The following is a 15,765-nucleotide window of genomic DNA, read 5'->3' on the forward strand; positions in this document are numbered from 1 at the left end:
ATAGTCCTTTCAAACACATGGATCTTAAGAGTTGAGAGACTCCAGGATGAGATTTGGTTTTGCCACACAGTAGCCATATGACTTGAGGCAAATCATTTCACCTTTTGTCTGTCTCTCTATTCCTGAGTGTAAAAACGAGGCTAATAACTGCTTTACAAAGTTGTTGAGGGCATCAAATAGATAATACATATGAAAGTATATTATAAACTGGGAAGTACTCTATACTTGAAATTTAAACAGTAAATTCCCTTACATTTTATTAAAACTATACCATCTCATATCGTTAAAGCTTTACAATTAAATGTTTTCATAACCACTGTCAAATTTTATAGCCAGGTATATATTTCTTTTTTTTATAGCTTCCAAACTCCTCACTAGCACTGTCACTTTCCTCTCTATATAATTTCTAATTTGGCAATAAGCTTTTAAACAATATAACACCCAGAAACACATACAAATGCCAACTGACAAGAACAAAGAGGAGCAGTCCTATTATTTCCCGATTCTGTCTAGACCTTAATTTGGCATGAGATTACATGAATTTAGTATTTAGCAGGTCATATTATGCTCTAGACCTAGTAAAATTCTTATCCTACTGAGGGACTTCTGAACCTTTCAAAACAATATTCCACTAACAAAAATGAGAGTTGCCTAAGTAGTAATTAAGCACTCTGCTTACCCATCGTCTGTGGTAATAGACGCTTGTCCGTGAGACCCACAGTCACTGCTGGGTCCTGACACTCGAGCCCAGGCCACATACCACCAGCCAGCTTGCAGGAGAACTGGTTCATCAAACATCATGGCATATTTTTCTCTGTGAGGAAAATTAATGTATCAAAGACAATGCCTTTGTACTTCTTGTTATATACGTTTAGTTTTTAAGTCCTTTATAAACAAAATGTGAAATACATTGTATTATAAAGCTTTTGTAAATAATGTTAAAACCCCTCTAAAAATAGACATAAAAACAAATAATGGTTACTTACGTTATAGTGATGGCACTACATTCCTTCCCTTCAATCTTGAATTCTAAAATTTGCCTCAGTGTTATAAAACTTTGATACTAAGACAAAAATTTTGTTAAAAACATGCCAGTTTTGTTGGAAAACTCTGAATTTTTTCTTTCGTAGTTCATTTATTCTACTCAAGTGTTTTTGAGAGCTCTGGAATCAGATGGCCTGAGTTCAAGGCCTGGCTCTTTGACTCAAAAGCTGGGTGACCTTGGGCAAGTTATTACATTCTCTCTGTGACTCAGTTTCTTCAACTGAAAATAGGGATAAAAATATCTATCTCACTGCATTGTTTTTTGTTTGTTTGTTTGTTTGTTTGTCTTTTTGCTGTTTTTTTGGGCCGCTCCTGCGGCATATGGAGGTTCCCAGGCTAGGGGTCTATTCGGAGCTGTAGCCACTGGCCTACGCCAGAGCCACAGCAACTCGGGATCCGAGCCGTGTCTGCAACCTACACCACAGCTCACGGCAACGCCGGATCGTCAACCCACTGAGCAAGGGCAGGGACCGAACCTGCAACCTCATGGTTCCTAGTCGAATTCGTTAACCACTGCGCCACAATGGGAACTCCCTTTACTGCATTGTTTTGAGAATTGCGTTGAGAGGCAAGTATTTTGAACTGAGCCTGTGACATAGTAACTGCCCTCGAAATTTGCTAAATTAGAAGGAGAGAAAAAAACATGTATACAAATAAGGGCATCTGCTCAGTCCAAGGTAAAAGAGTGATAAAGTCCTGGGTAACAAAGTGCAAAGAATACGCATCAGCTATAGCTGGGATAGAGAGAAGAATAAAGGCTATTGAGGAAGGGGAAGAATGTCATGAACAGATCTGCAGAGGTCTGAAAATACAAAACAGGGCCTGAAAGTGGGAAGATGTCCAGTTAGGTTAAAGCATTAAGACAGGATACATAACAAGGTCCTACCATGTAGCACAGGGAACTATATTCAATATCCTGTGATAAACCATAATGGAGGAGACTATGAAAAAGATTGTGTGTGTGTGTGTGTGTGTGTAGCTGAGTCACTTTGCCATACAGCAGAAATTAACACAATGCTGTAAATTAACTATAAATCAATAATTTTTTTTTTTCCTTTTTAGGGCCCCACCTGTAGCATATGGAAGTTCCCAGGCCCGGGGTTGAACTGGAGCTGCAGATGCCAGCATATACAACCAGCAAGAGCGATACGAGATTTGAGCTGCATTTGTGACCAATGCCACAGCTCACATCAATGCCAGATCTTTACTCCACTGAGCCAGGCCAGGGATTGAAGCCACATCCTCATGGATATTAGCTGAGTTCTAAACCCCCTGAGCCTCAACAGGAACTCCTTATGATTCAATAAAATTTTTACTGTACTTTCTTTTTTTTTGGCCACCCCAGGGCATATGGAGTTCCAGGCCAGGGATCAGCCACAGTTGTGACCTAAGCTGCAGGTGCGGCAACACTGGATCCTTAACCCACTGCGTCAGGCTGGGTATCGAACCTGCATCCCAGAGGTCCCAAAACGCCACAGAGCCCACTGTGCCACAGCAGGAACTCCAACAAAATTTGTAAAAAAGTATTAAGACAGATAGAGAACAGTAGTAGGCATAAAGTTTAAAAAGATGCTGTGAAAGATTATGGAAGTCTTTTAATGCTAGCCTTAGGAATCTGAGCTTTATTAGGAAGACGAAGAAAATCTACGTGATTCTATATTCATGAAATCATACATTGTATTTTTGACTCATAATCATATGTTCAAAAATAAATTATGACAATGGTATCTTAAGGCTTTGTTAAAAATTAATCAATTAACCTTCCTGAAATTTTCCTAATTATCATTTGTATGTAATAAAATATTGAGTGAAAAAGTATCTCCTGTTAATGCCTAAAGTGAAGAAACAAAGTTAACATTTTCTTTAGGTTTACTATTTTGTTCCCAAAAGTACTGACCTGCTAAGAGTAAACTCAATGTCCTAATGCTGTTTTTAGAAATGACACATTTTCATTAGCAAAAAGGTGCACACCACACAAGGTTTTATTAACACAGTTATTTCTGGGAAGGACAATGTACTACTACTATCAGAAGGCCAATTTATTTATTTTTCTTTCTCTTTTTTCTCTCTTTTTTTTTTTTTTTTCTTTTTTTGCTTTTTAGGACTGCACACATGGTACATAGAAGTTCCCAGGCTATGGGTCGAATTGGAGCTACAGCTGCAGGCCTATATCACAGCCACAGCAATTCAGGATCCAAGTTGTGTCTGCAACCTACACCACAGCTCATAGCAACACCGGATCCTTAACCCACTGAGCAAGGCTAGGGATCGAACCGGCATTGTCATGGATACTAGTGGAAACTGGATTCGTTTCCCCTGGGCCACAAGGGGAACTCCAATTTATTTATTTTTCTCAGCAGAGTATTCCCTGATTCAAATCAATGGCTTGTCATAACACAGTACTGAGATAATTCTTAGGATTATACTGGGAAGGCTGATAGGAATTTAAGTCTTTTATTTAATTAATCTTCATAAATAAACCTACTGATTCTGGTTACTTCCTAAGAGGTTTTAATAAAGCTGGCCACCTCTCCAACTGTGTTATCATCAAGCAAATACCACAGGCATGGTGTCAGAGCATACAGATGATTTGAAGTATGGTCCACTATGACTACTTGACACAATATACATAATGGCACTGGATTATGTCACATTACGAGAACACTAGCATATTACACGTTCTTCAAGTAATGCAATGACAGAGTATACAAAATATATGTATATCTCTACCTTCAATGTAGATACAGTCAATTTATCTTGTGAAATACAAGTATGAAGGATATTAATAGTTTCAATGTATCACTGTGCATTTTTCTGACCATGCCTGTGGCATGTGGAAGTTCCTGGGCCAGGAATCAAACCTGAGCCACAGTAGGACTTGAGCCACTGCAGTGACAACACCAGACCCTTAATCTGCTGCACTACAAGGGAACTCCTAATGCAGCACTGTCAAAAGTAACACTTACATTACCTAATATATAATTTAGTTTCTTAAACATTTGATCACAGATTGTTGAAAACTTTCTTTTTAGGTTATGTCATTCATTTACAATACATTTTTCATATTAAGTATGCAAGGATTATACGGATTAATGAAGAAATCTTTACCTAGCAGCACAGTCATAAGCCAACACATCAGTCTCTGCAAGAAGGTCTCCATCAGTTTCATGATCTCCTCCATCAGGACCTAACTCAAACAGCTGGGGAAAGGAGAAAAACATATCATGCCCAATCAATCAGTCATGTAAATCTGCTGAAAAATATACTTATAATATTATGTCTCCAATATATGCTGGACACTGCAGAATGTAAAAGAGTACCTGCTTTAAAAAAAAAAAAAGTTATCCATTGAAATACACAAATCTATATACCTAAATTAAGAAACATATAAATGTCTTACAGTCTGCATTAATTTCCATTTTCCTTATTTTATATAGTCATCTATTTATATCAAAAGTTCCAAAAACATTCTGTAAAAGATATAAACATCTGAGGAAGGTAAGTTCTAAGTGAGCCTCCAAACACGGTAGAATTATGCTTCAACACTTACTAGCTGTGAGATCCTAGGATCCAGTTTCCTTATCCATAAAAGAGAGATGGACACCAGCAGAGCCTATGTCATTATAATCGTGAGAATTAAGTGAAATAATACTTGTGGAACACTTAGAAAAATATCCAGCCAAAAAAAAGGCTAGGAAAAACGTTAGCTGTAGAGACAGAGAGGAGTAACAGAAGGTAAGAACCCTTAAAAAAAAAAATGCATCACAAAAAAGCGTTCAAGGTAATAACGGCGTCGCAAAAGGAGATATGAAGAGTGTGGGAAAAGTGGTTATAAAAAAGGGGAAGATGACAGAGTACTGGAAAAGAATAAAAGAGAAGAAAACATCAAATAAGAAAGTTATAAAATTAAGTGAAAATAATGAGAATTATGAGGAAGGGATTTTTTAAAAATGGATTAATACATATTATAAAAAAACCGTATTTCTCTGGATAACTACAGGAGAACTACAAGAAAAGCACTAAGAAAAAGAGAAGGGGACACTTAGACTTGCTGGACAGAAAGTGTGCTAGACGTCTCCACTTTTCAATTATATGTGAACGATTTAAAAAATCTGCTTCTACCTCAGACCTGAGTCTCATTAGTCACTGGATTCCCCCAGGTGGCTCAATCTCACTAGTTGTAAAGTGACTCTTCTTCCCTCCTCCTGCCTCCCCATTCTGTTAGCAGAACTATCATTCACCTGGTCTCTTAGATTAAAAAGCCTGGAATAATCCTTTTTTCCGTACCTCCCTGCCCATACTGCATATATTCCATTGCTGGTACCAAAGCTTGTCAGTGTAACCATATTCAATGTGACTAGATGGAAGAATTCAATAAAAAAAGTTCTTCTCTCCATTGCTCTACCCATATTCCATAAATTACAGGGTTTTGTTTTTGATTACTCTTTAAAATGAGTACCTGGTCAGAATACTTCATCTAAAAGTCTTCAATGGTTTCTCTTCTTTTCTGTAGCATGATATAAAGGTCCTGAATGATCTGCCCCTAACCTCGCTCCCCTGCATTAGTATTTTTGAACACATACTGCATGCCAGGCACAATTCTAGGAACTGGGCATCCAGGGATGAATGATGCAAACAAAAAAATGGGGACTACTGGGAGTAAGTCTATGGTAAGGGAGAGGATTTAGTTTTTTGGGGGTTTTGTTTTTTGTTTTTTTTTGGCCTTTTTGCCATTTCTTGGGCCACTCCCGTGGCAATATGGAGGTTCCCAGGCTAGGGGTCGAATTGGAGCTGTAGCCACCAGCCTATACCAGAGCCACAGCAACGCAGGATCCAAGCCGTGACTGCAACCTACACCACAGCTCATGGCAACGCTGGATCCTTAACCCACTGAGCAAGGCCAGGGATTGAACCCACAACCTCATGGTTCCTAGTTGGACTCATTAACCACTGTGCCACAACGGGAACTCCGGATTTACGGTTTTAAATAGGCTCACCAGGAGCCTATTTAAGGAGACCTTAAGGTGAGGAGGTGGTGAGCCATGGCAGTATCGGGCTGAAGAGGTGTACTCCGAGGGAGCAGCACATGTGAAGGTCCTGAGGTCTGATTATGTCTGGCATGTTTAAGGAACAAGGGCCAGCCAGATTGGCTAGATTAGAGCAAAGCAACTAGTATGACATAAGGTCAGCATGTGACGAAAGTCACTTCTGATGGTGTCCTGCAGGCTCTTGTAAGGCCACGGGTTTTACTCTAACACCAAAAGACACTGCAGGAATCCAAATAGAGGAGTGGTACATTCTGGTACACTTTTTAAGAGAATCACTCTGCTCTGCTGTGTTGAGAACAGACTGAGGGGAGCAATGATAGAAGTGGGATACTGTAATAATCCAAATGGCTATGGTCTGGACCAACTTGGCACCAGGGACAGTTTTCAGAAGTGGTTAGATTCTGGATTTATTTTCAAAGTCCAACCAACAATATCTGCTGCTGAAGAGGATGTGGGGTGTGAAAGGAAGAGGGACGTCATGGACAACTCCAACATTTTTGGCCTGAGCAACTGGAAGAAGGAAGTTAACTTAGTTCTGAGTCAGTTAACTGAGAGAGAGAAGGACAAGGGAACAGCAGGTTTATTAGAAAGATCTTCAGAAGCCTAGTTTTGAATATGTTACATCCAAAATGCTTCACTATCCACATGGAGATAGGCAAAGTAGGCAGTTGTATCTATGACTTCAGAGGTCTATTAAGTGTGAGAATGATCACAGAAAAAATATTTAAAGCCATAGCCTGGATCAATGTGGAAGTGGGTAGACTTTGTCCAGGGGAGTTCCCATCACGGCACAATGGGTTAAGAGTCCAACTGTAGTGGCCCGGGTGCTGTGGAGGTGCAGGTTCCATCCCTGGCCTGGTGCAGTGGGTTAAAGGAGTGGGTGTTGCCACAGTCCTGCTGGTGTAGGTCAGCAGCTGTGGCTCTGATTAATCCCTGGTTCTAGAACGTCCACACGCTAGGGGAATGGCCATGAAAAAAAAAAGGGGGGGGGAGTTCCAACCATGGCTCAGCAGTTAATGAACTGGACTAGATTAGTATCCATAAGGATGCAGGTTTGATCCCTGGCCTTGCTCAGTGGGTTAGGAATCCTGCATTGCCCTGAGCTGTGGTGTAGGTTAGACGTGGCTGAGGAGAGCAGCTGGTAAGACAGAAAGAAAATCAAGAGTGGTGTCTTGGGAGCCAAGAGAAGTCAGTATGTCAAAGAAGAGCTCAACTGCATTAAATTCTATTGCTGGCTAAGAAGATAAGGATTGAAACTATAGCAGCACTTAAGTGAGAATTTTTTGAAGCCTGTTACTGAAATCAAGGCATAAACTAAGGTTTTCTCTTTTATTTTAAGACTCAAATCAGATAATGTGACAACAGAACATTCAAGCTATCAGTGAATTTTCAAAGGATGAGCACATCTTTTGCTTAGTATAACTGTTGGCCCTTTCTGATATGAATAACGCAGTAAATTTACGACTTTTGATTGTTTTTAGTTTGTCTATCAGATGGACTCCGTCCCCTGACTCACTTCATTCCTGGTCCCCACTCCTGTGGTGATGATGTATGTTTGCACAGTATTTGGCATTAATAATGCTAAAAACTTTTAAAGCTACATCAAAATGCCCCCATATCTTGTCATTAAAATGGCTGCAAGAAAGCAGGCACCTAGAAAGAAAGGCACTGCTACATTTAGATCACTAGAAGTTCAGCACAAAGGATAGAACAACTGGGTCGCCATGTAGAAAAAAAAAAAAATTGTATTGGGGAAATAACTATTAAAACAAAAAGATTTAAACTTAAAAAAAATAAAATTATTGAAAGATAATTTTCTACTCATTTTACTCCTTTTTCATTTGACTTTTTTTAAGGAGTTAATGATTTAGTATTACTAGATTAGACCTTAGCAATGTTTCCTCAAGTCTTTTTTAAAAGGAGGTATTCTGTAAAATAATAAACTAAGTCAAAATCATTATCTTCAAACAAAAAGGGGCAACAGTGTCAGTGAACTGCTTACCTTAATTTTAGCAGTATATTCTCCTCTACCTCCAAAGAGACCGAGACCACCAAGTAAAATATCCGTGTCAGCACTGAAACGTATAGCTTCTACAGAATGGGCCGAGTAACCCCAGCCACCTCCATGACCTAAAAGATGTAAATAACACTTTGTTTTAAAATATCCGTATGTTTCATTTATAAGACAATATTATCTAAACACAAATATACATACTTTCAAACCTGTTTACTACGCTATAATCTTCTTTGGAATAAACCTTCATTACTGCTTGAGTTTCCTCCTCGGTACTTGCAATACCCATTTTTAAATCCTGCATAGTTGCCAAGGTATCAAGACAACCTAAAAACAAACAAAAATTCAACTCCTTGAAATTAAAAGTTCCCCTGATACTGATAACATAAGATGCCGTAGGGGATAAATTAAAACAATAAACTCTGAATGTACTCAACAAATTCATTCCAAATGTTAACATTTCATGGAATATAACTACAACCAATAAAAACTCTCCTCTGCTTGGGTAATTATCACATTTAAACTTACACTACACAACAATGTTTTGCACAAAATTCTATCTCTGAAAGGTTGGGATCGCTTACAAGGCTCTTCCTTTTTTTTTTTCTTTTTGCCTTTTCTTGAGTCACTCCCATGGCATATGGAGGTTCCCAGGCTAGGGGTCTAATTGGAGCTGTAGCCACCGGCCTACGCCAGAGGCACAGCAACTCAGGATCCAAGCCGTGTCTGCAACCTACACCACAGCTCACGGCAACGCTGGATCCTTAACCCACTGAGCAAGGCCAGGGATCGAACCTACAACCTCATGGTTCCTAGTCGGATGCATTAACCACTGCGCCACGACGGGAACTCCAAGGTTCTTCCTTTTACCAAACCCTCTGAATTACTTCAGATTGATTCTTACAGTACCACATAAGGAAGGCACAGTAGCCTCGGATAACCTTAATCAATCCTAGTTTTGGATGTTTATGGTGGCTACCAGGTGAAATCTATGAAAAAAGTAGCAAGGAATTATATTTACAATCTATTAATTATGCTTAGGAACATGATTTCACAATCGAAAACTCTAGATAAGCATAAACAAATCCTTAAAAATTATCTTTTTAAGAAAAAAACTTAAAAAAAAAATAAAATACGTAGTTATGTGGATTGCTATAAAATTTCCAGCAACAGAATATATGTATGTTGTTAAAGTGCTATATCTCAAATTAATTAATTAGAAGTCAAGTTGATGTGTTGTGGGAAAATGTTTTGTAAGAAGAAACAGAAGTAGCTAACTATAAAATTCATATATTTTATAGAACTTATTTTTCAATAATGTACATAAATGAAAATATTATAAATAATGCATTTGAATATTTAATCTACATCTCTAAAGTTTATAATATTCAGCTTAAGCAAAAATACTATTTTGAAAGATCCGCCTATTAGGAAAATTATATTCAGGGCTCCCTTACACTTGGACATACATGAATCTTTCACAGTCTTGATATGAAGTCTAATGTACAGTTTTTCTGTAGGACAAACCTCTTAAAGTTAGAGGATTTAACTTATTTTGCATTTAGCATATTACTGTTTAACAAATATGACAGAATGATACAATTTAAATACTCTAGGAGTTCCCATTGTGGCTCAGTGGTAACAAACCTGACTAGTATCCATGAGGACATGGGTTTGATCCCGGGCCTTGCTCAATGGATTAAGGCTCTGGCGTTGCCATGAGCTGTGGTGTAGGTCACAGACATGGCTTGGATCCCTCACTGCTGTGGCTGTGGTGTAGGCCGGCAGCTGTAGCTCTGATTTGACCCCTAGCCTGGGAACCTCTACATGCTGCAGGTGTGGCCCTAAAAAGGAAAAAAAAATACTCTAAGAAAAAATCCAATCCCAACCCTACCTAGAATGTGCAGCGCTGCGTGAGAGCGGGTGGTGAGAGCCCTGGGCCCCGCTGGTAAGGCCAGCTCAGGACTGAGAATACTGCATCGAGACTGCGTATCTGCTGCCGAGGGAAGGCGGGCGTCAGCAACCACAGCGTTGTAACACCACAGCTCTCTAGTGTGTGATCGAAACCTTTCAAGAAAAGAGAATAATTACAGCATCGCAACATACAGTTTCATTAAAAAAAACCCACAACAACTGTGAAGTATAACAGATGATACAAAGAGGATAATACAGCCAGATCTGGTAGGACAAAATGTAGCTCATTATTTTCCACATTTATAAAATGATTTGTCACTACGAGGGGATTTGAACAAAACTGTAATATAGATCACATTACTGCATAAATGTGTACTTACAAATATGAAGCTTTTGTACAACAAAAACGCCATTAAAAAGTTTAAAGATAAAGGACAAGTCAAAAGAAAATACATGAATATGAGACAAAATAACAACATCCACAGTTTAGAAGCCAGTAAGAAATAATCAATCCAATACCAAACGGGGGCAAAGGACATGGATGCTGTTCTTAGAAAGAAAGCACACAAATAGATGCTCAATCTTACTGATAAACAGCAAAGCATCACAAAAACTATAAAGAACCCACAATCCCCTTCTGCCTTTATCTCATTCATAACAAAATTCTCAAAGAACAGTCTCCACTTCTTTATCTCTTTTATTCTATGACTTCCTTTTGGAAAATTTGTTTTTATCAACTGCTGAGTACACACAAAAGAACAGAAACAAAATATTTTCAAGATAGGCTATGAAGAAAAATGACACGTTTACACTAGTAAGAAGAACACTACCATTATCTTTGAAGTACCCTGTCTCCCTCCCTATTCCATTCCTCTCCTTTTTCTTTCAAAGGTAACAATTATCTTGAATTTCAAAAGTTTATTATTTTCTTGCTTTTCTTTATGGTTTTTTTGTATGTTTGAATCCAAACAGTATATTATTTAAGTTTCATGTTTTGAACTGCATATGAACAGAACTCATATTTTGTGTATACTTTTGAGGCTTGCTTCCTTCAAACAATAGAATATTCTTAAAATATGTATTTACATAGTGCCATATAGCAGCAAATTCATTCATGCTCATTGTTGTAGAGTATTAGCTCATGTGACTATATCACAACTATTTGCCCACTCTATTACTGTTAGCAAAAAGAAAACCAAAAACCATTCAGTTTTCCATTATAAAAAAATGCTGCTATGGATAATTTTTTACACAGCCTCTAAAGAAAGCATAGGTACAAGGGTACATGGGAAGGAAGAACAAATCCTCATTTTTCACAACTGGTATATCTACATAGAAAATGTGGATCCCCTACAAAATTTTATTCATGTCAGATACAGCTAACATTTCAGATGAGTTTAGAAAGAATGGTTTTCATGGTGCTTGATGATCCAAATTTAAATGAAAAAGCACTTAAATCCAGCAAATCCACTTTGGGTACATATCCAGAAGAACTGAGAGCAACATCCTGAAGAGATATTTCACACCCAAGTTCACAGCAGTACTGTCCACACAGCCAAGAGGTGAAAGCAACCCAAATATCTATCAATGAATGAAAGGATAAAAAAAAATGTGGTAGAAACACACAATGAAATACTGTTCAGCCTTGAAAAAAAAAAAGAGAAAGAAATCCATCCTGCCATGGGCTACAATGCAGATGAAGCTTGAGGCAATATGGTAAAGTGAAATAAGCCAGTCAGAAGATGACAAACACCGTATGATTTCACCTACATACATAAAGTAGGCAAATGCGCAGAAACACAAAGGAGAATAGTGATGGCCAGGGTAGGAGGAAGGGAGAAATGAGTTGTTGTCTGCATACAGTTTCAGTTTTACCAAATGAAAATGCTCTGGAGATCTACTGTTCGACAAAGGGACAGCATTTAATGCTACTGAATTACACACTTACAAATGGCTAAGATAGTAAATTTTAGGTTATATTGTTTAACCACGATGAAAAATTTATAAATTATTAAAAAAAAAAAAACCTCTTAAAAGTGATATCTGGCACAGGATAAATTCTACGAAAGCAGCTGCTAAAATTAAAAACATTAGTACTGTCCAATTATTGCTTTTTAACCCATCAATCTAAGCGTTGCTTGTATGTTTACTTAAATAAAAAACAAAATAATGCATTTTAAAAGGTGGTAAAGGTGGGGTACACCCCTATTAGTATCAAACAATATAAACCAGACTTAATTCCTTGTGACCCAAAGAGAAGGTGAGTGGGGTTTGGTATGGAGGAAGAAAAAGCTGTGGAGAACGACATCATTTTTTGGTATGTATTTTTTTGCTTTGCTTTTTAAAAAATAACAACACAGATTCATGTGTTATTTTTGTGAATTTTGAAATGGGAAATAAAATTGCTATTAACATTTAACTGCTCTTTATAGATGTTAAGTTTCTAATTCTTCAGGAAAAGTTATTGTTAAGAATACAAAAGGAAGCAGGACTCAGGCCGGAAGGAAAGTCAAAGTAATCGAATAGTGAATTTGCAATGTCTGTGATAGCGGTAAAATGTAGGAACCCTAATGAAAAACACAAAAGATAAAGCGGCCAGAAGTCAAGACAATGGAATGAACTCTCAACCTTCCAGCTGTTTTACTGAAACACAGGAGGAGACTGCCCTTCATCTTTTAATCTCTGTTTTGGAACAAGCAAGTAAATGATCAAGGACCTGGCAAAGCATCTGAGATCATCTGTCCCACTGCTACCATCCCATGTGAAGAAGGCACGGTTCAACCCACTGGACAGCACACCTAGGAGTTAAGCCCCAGGAAAATGGCTCCAGTTATACTGTTAGAATCTACGTCTACTGTCATCTCTAATTTAGAGAATGTATTTCTAATCTAGTAAATGTATCTGGAAAACAAATTCCATACTGCCAGTTTTTATTCTATGCTGATAATGCAAACTTAATTTCATTTAAAAATAAAACATAAGGAACTACAGAAAATAAAACATCAACTTAAACCTAGATCTAAACCAGAGCTTGCTCTTTGGTAACTAAGCCTCTCGCATACTGATTTTCAATCAGTAAATAATTGAGGACAATTCTATCTTTATACCATTTGCTTCTCTATCACCTCTGTTTCACTGTGGCCACTCTAATTTTGGTTCTCCGTATCTCATGTCTTCGTAAGAATCACTCTAAGACTACTCACCTCTAGCTCTTGTTATCTAATCTATCCTATATAATGTTGCTAGGGGGATCTAAAAACACTGCTCAACTCAATTCTGGCCTCCAAGTCTTCTCACAAAATGTCCAAAAAGGACAGTAAGTTTGTCAGCAACCTGGGAAACACTATAATCTCTCCACTTGGATGTAGGCCTCAGGATGGAGAGAAATCATGGACTTTTAAGACTTGGCTGACTGGTGGAAATAAAAGCAGGAATGGGCAGAAGAAGGAACTTCAACCTTTCAACTTATCTTAACTCCTGCCTACTAAGCCTGGCCGAAAAAACAACACAAGGGGAAAAAAAAGGTAAGTCCTGTGATAAGCCTCTCTGGTAAAGGTGGGGTACACCCCCTATTAGTATCAAAGCCAGAAATCTAAGGACTACTCTTTCTTATATTCATTATGTGTACAATAATGTATAATAAAATTCACCATAATAAATTTTAAAGAAATACAATATAATTTCTAGAGCCTCTTGTGTACCTGTATCCATCTCTCTATATATTTTTTTAATTTCCAGAGTTTGATAATCCTGCATATTTCCCTACTAATATAGGGATTTTGTTACGTACATTCCTAAAGAGCAAACTCATTGATCTTACTTATTCTGTATTGTCTTTGGCATAAATTCTTCTACATAGTTGGTGATGATTAGATATTTATGGGACCGAGAAATAGAGTGAATTCTATACAACACAGACAAGATTGCTGACAGACTGAAAATAATTAACAATAAAACCCTTGAAAGTAAAACTGCCTATTATAATGAGAGTAGCAAAGGCTTCCACAGCCCCTACTATGTGCCTCTGCTCTAAATTCTTCAGTTCTCCTAACAGCCCATGAGGTACCATTATTATCCCTATTTTACAAATGAGAAGAGTAAGGCACACAGTGTCAAAGTAAATTCTCCGAGGGACAAAGAAAGCAAAGTGTGGAGCCAGGATAACCTAGGCGGTCTGGCTCCGAATGCACACTTTTAACTGCTATACTACACTGTCTGCCAGTGACTGTGAAATAAGTGCAGTGTAGCTAATAGTCAAACATGAGAGCTCTCATATGTGAAAAGTCTGTCTGTACATGACTTATATTCCACAGAAGTACAATCTGATCCAGATTTATTTACTATCCTACCTTATAAATGGAGAAGCTTACCTCCAAATGACATCATACACAGGATCAAGACACACACCAAATCCTTGCAGATCCTCTTGTTCAGAGTCATTAAAAGTTTTACAACTCCCATCCACTTTATTTATCAGAAGACACTTAAATGGGGGAGGTTCTGATATAGAAGCAGGTACCAAGCCTTGGGAAAAAAAATTACATATTTTAAAGATGCATTCTCTTTTTATATTCGCTGAACTTATAAAGATAAGCACTTCCTACTAGGTGAGTGTTATTATCTCCATTTTACAGATGAAGAAACTGAGACTTAAGAGGTTAAGTAACTAAAAACTTTTAGGTTACAGAATGTAGACTAAAACCTCAGACCATCTAAAGCCACAACACATGCTCTTAAGGTCTATACTATACCATTCCATTATATACTTACTCATCATGGACGTAAGTATAGACAGATGCCTTGGTCTCAACGAAACTTCAAAGTCTGATTTATGCAAGCTTCCATAAAAATTAACTTTTATCCTTTATTTAACAAGAACCAATACAGAAAAATTCCTCTTTCCAATACAGGTTTTATACCACAACAATTTAGCTCGCATTTCCACCACTCTCTAGCTTATAAATACTTTGGCTTCTAGTCTCCCAATTATTCTATTCCTCCAACATATAGATACATATAAACACAGACACTTAGAAGTTTCTTTTATACTTCTTCAAAAGAAAGAAAACAAAAAGCTACAGGACTGCATCTCATAATAGAGAAAGATGAACCACTTACGATCAATCAAGACAAAGAATTTTGGAGGATCGTTTGTTTATTTGGGGTATTACCTATTATGTGTTTACTGGCAAAAATTTCTGATGTAGCAAGCACATGAGAATTAATAAGGGCTTCATCAATTCGTAAGAAAGTCTGGTCCCCACTTGCACCTATCCAGGTAGCTTTTCTTCCATATTTCGATCCAATGTTAGGCATGGGAGCAGGTTTTGCATTCCAATATGGCACATCCAAAATTGGTCTACCCAGTTGTCCTTTCTAAAAGATTAAATAAATTGTATTAATAATATTACTGGATAAACATTTATAATTTTCTATAAAGTTAAGGAAACAGTAAATAAAAATAGCTCCATGAGACAATTCTTCATCAACTGTTAATTGTTTTTTAATAAATGAAATTCAGGCGAAATTTGGAGTAAACATTTATAAAGACGTAAAATAATTTCTACTATTCTAAGGAAATCTCCCAGAAAGCAAATGATTAAAAAATAATAATAAAGTTGAAATACTTTGCCATGTAAGAAACATCCCTTAAATACTGTGACTGTCTTCACCAACATTTAAATGAAGAGTTTAGGAGTTCCGTCATGGCACAGTGGAAACGAATCCGACTAGGAACCATGAGGT

General features: G+C 37.5%; 1 protein-coding gene across 21 annotated transcripts in view; it reads right to left on the reverse strand.

Annotated features, from left to right (window-relative positions):
• Positions 1-15,765, reverse strand: part of MYCBP2 (MYC binding protein 2, E3 ubiquitin protein ligase) — a 268,897-nt gene that overhangs the window by 150,626 nt on the left and 102,506 nt on the right. For all 21 annotated transcript variants that reach the window (XM_021065752.1, XM_021065749.1, XM_021065733.1 and 18 more), the window contains 7 exons: positions 15,192-15,396; positions 14,391-14,544; positions 10,001-10,173; positions 8,308-8,433; positions 8,095-8,222; positions 4,153-4,244; positions 680-814 (listed from right to left, as the gene is read on the reverse strand). In XM_021065752.1, coding sequence (XP_020921411.1) covers positions 680-814; positions 4,153-4,244; positions 8,095-8,222; positions 8,308-8,433; positions 10,001-10,173; positions 14,391-14,544; positions 15,192-15,396 — 1,013 coding nt within the window. The remainder of the gene's footprint in view (positions 1-679; positions 815-4,152; positions 4,245-8,094; positions 8,223-8,307; positions 8,434-10,000; positions 10,174-14,390; positions 14,545-15,191; positions 15,397-15,765) is intronic.

This window comes from Sus scrofa, chromosome 11 (genome assembly GCF_000003025.6).
Source record: "Sus scrofa isolate TJ Tabasco breed Duroc chromosome 11, Sscrofa11.1, whole genome shotgun sequence".
Taxonomy (NCBI): domain Eukaryota; kingdom Metazoa; phylum Chordata; class Mammalia; order Artiodactyla; family Suidae; genus Sus; species Sus scrofa.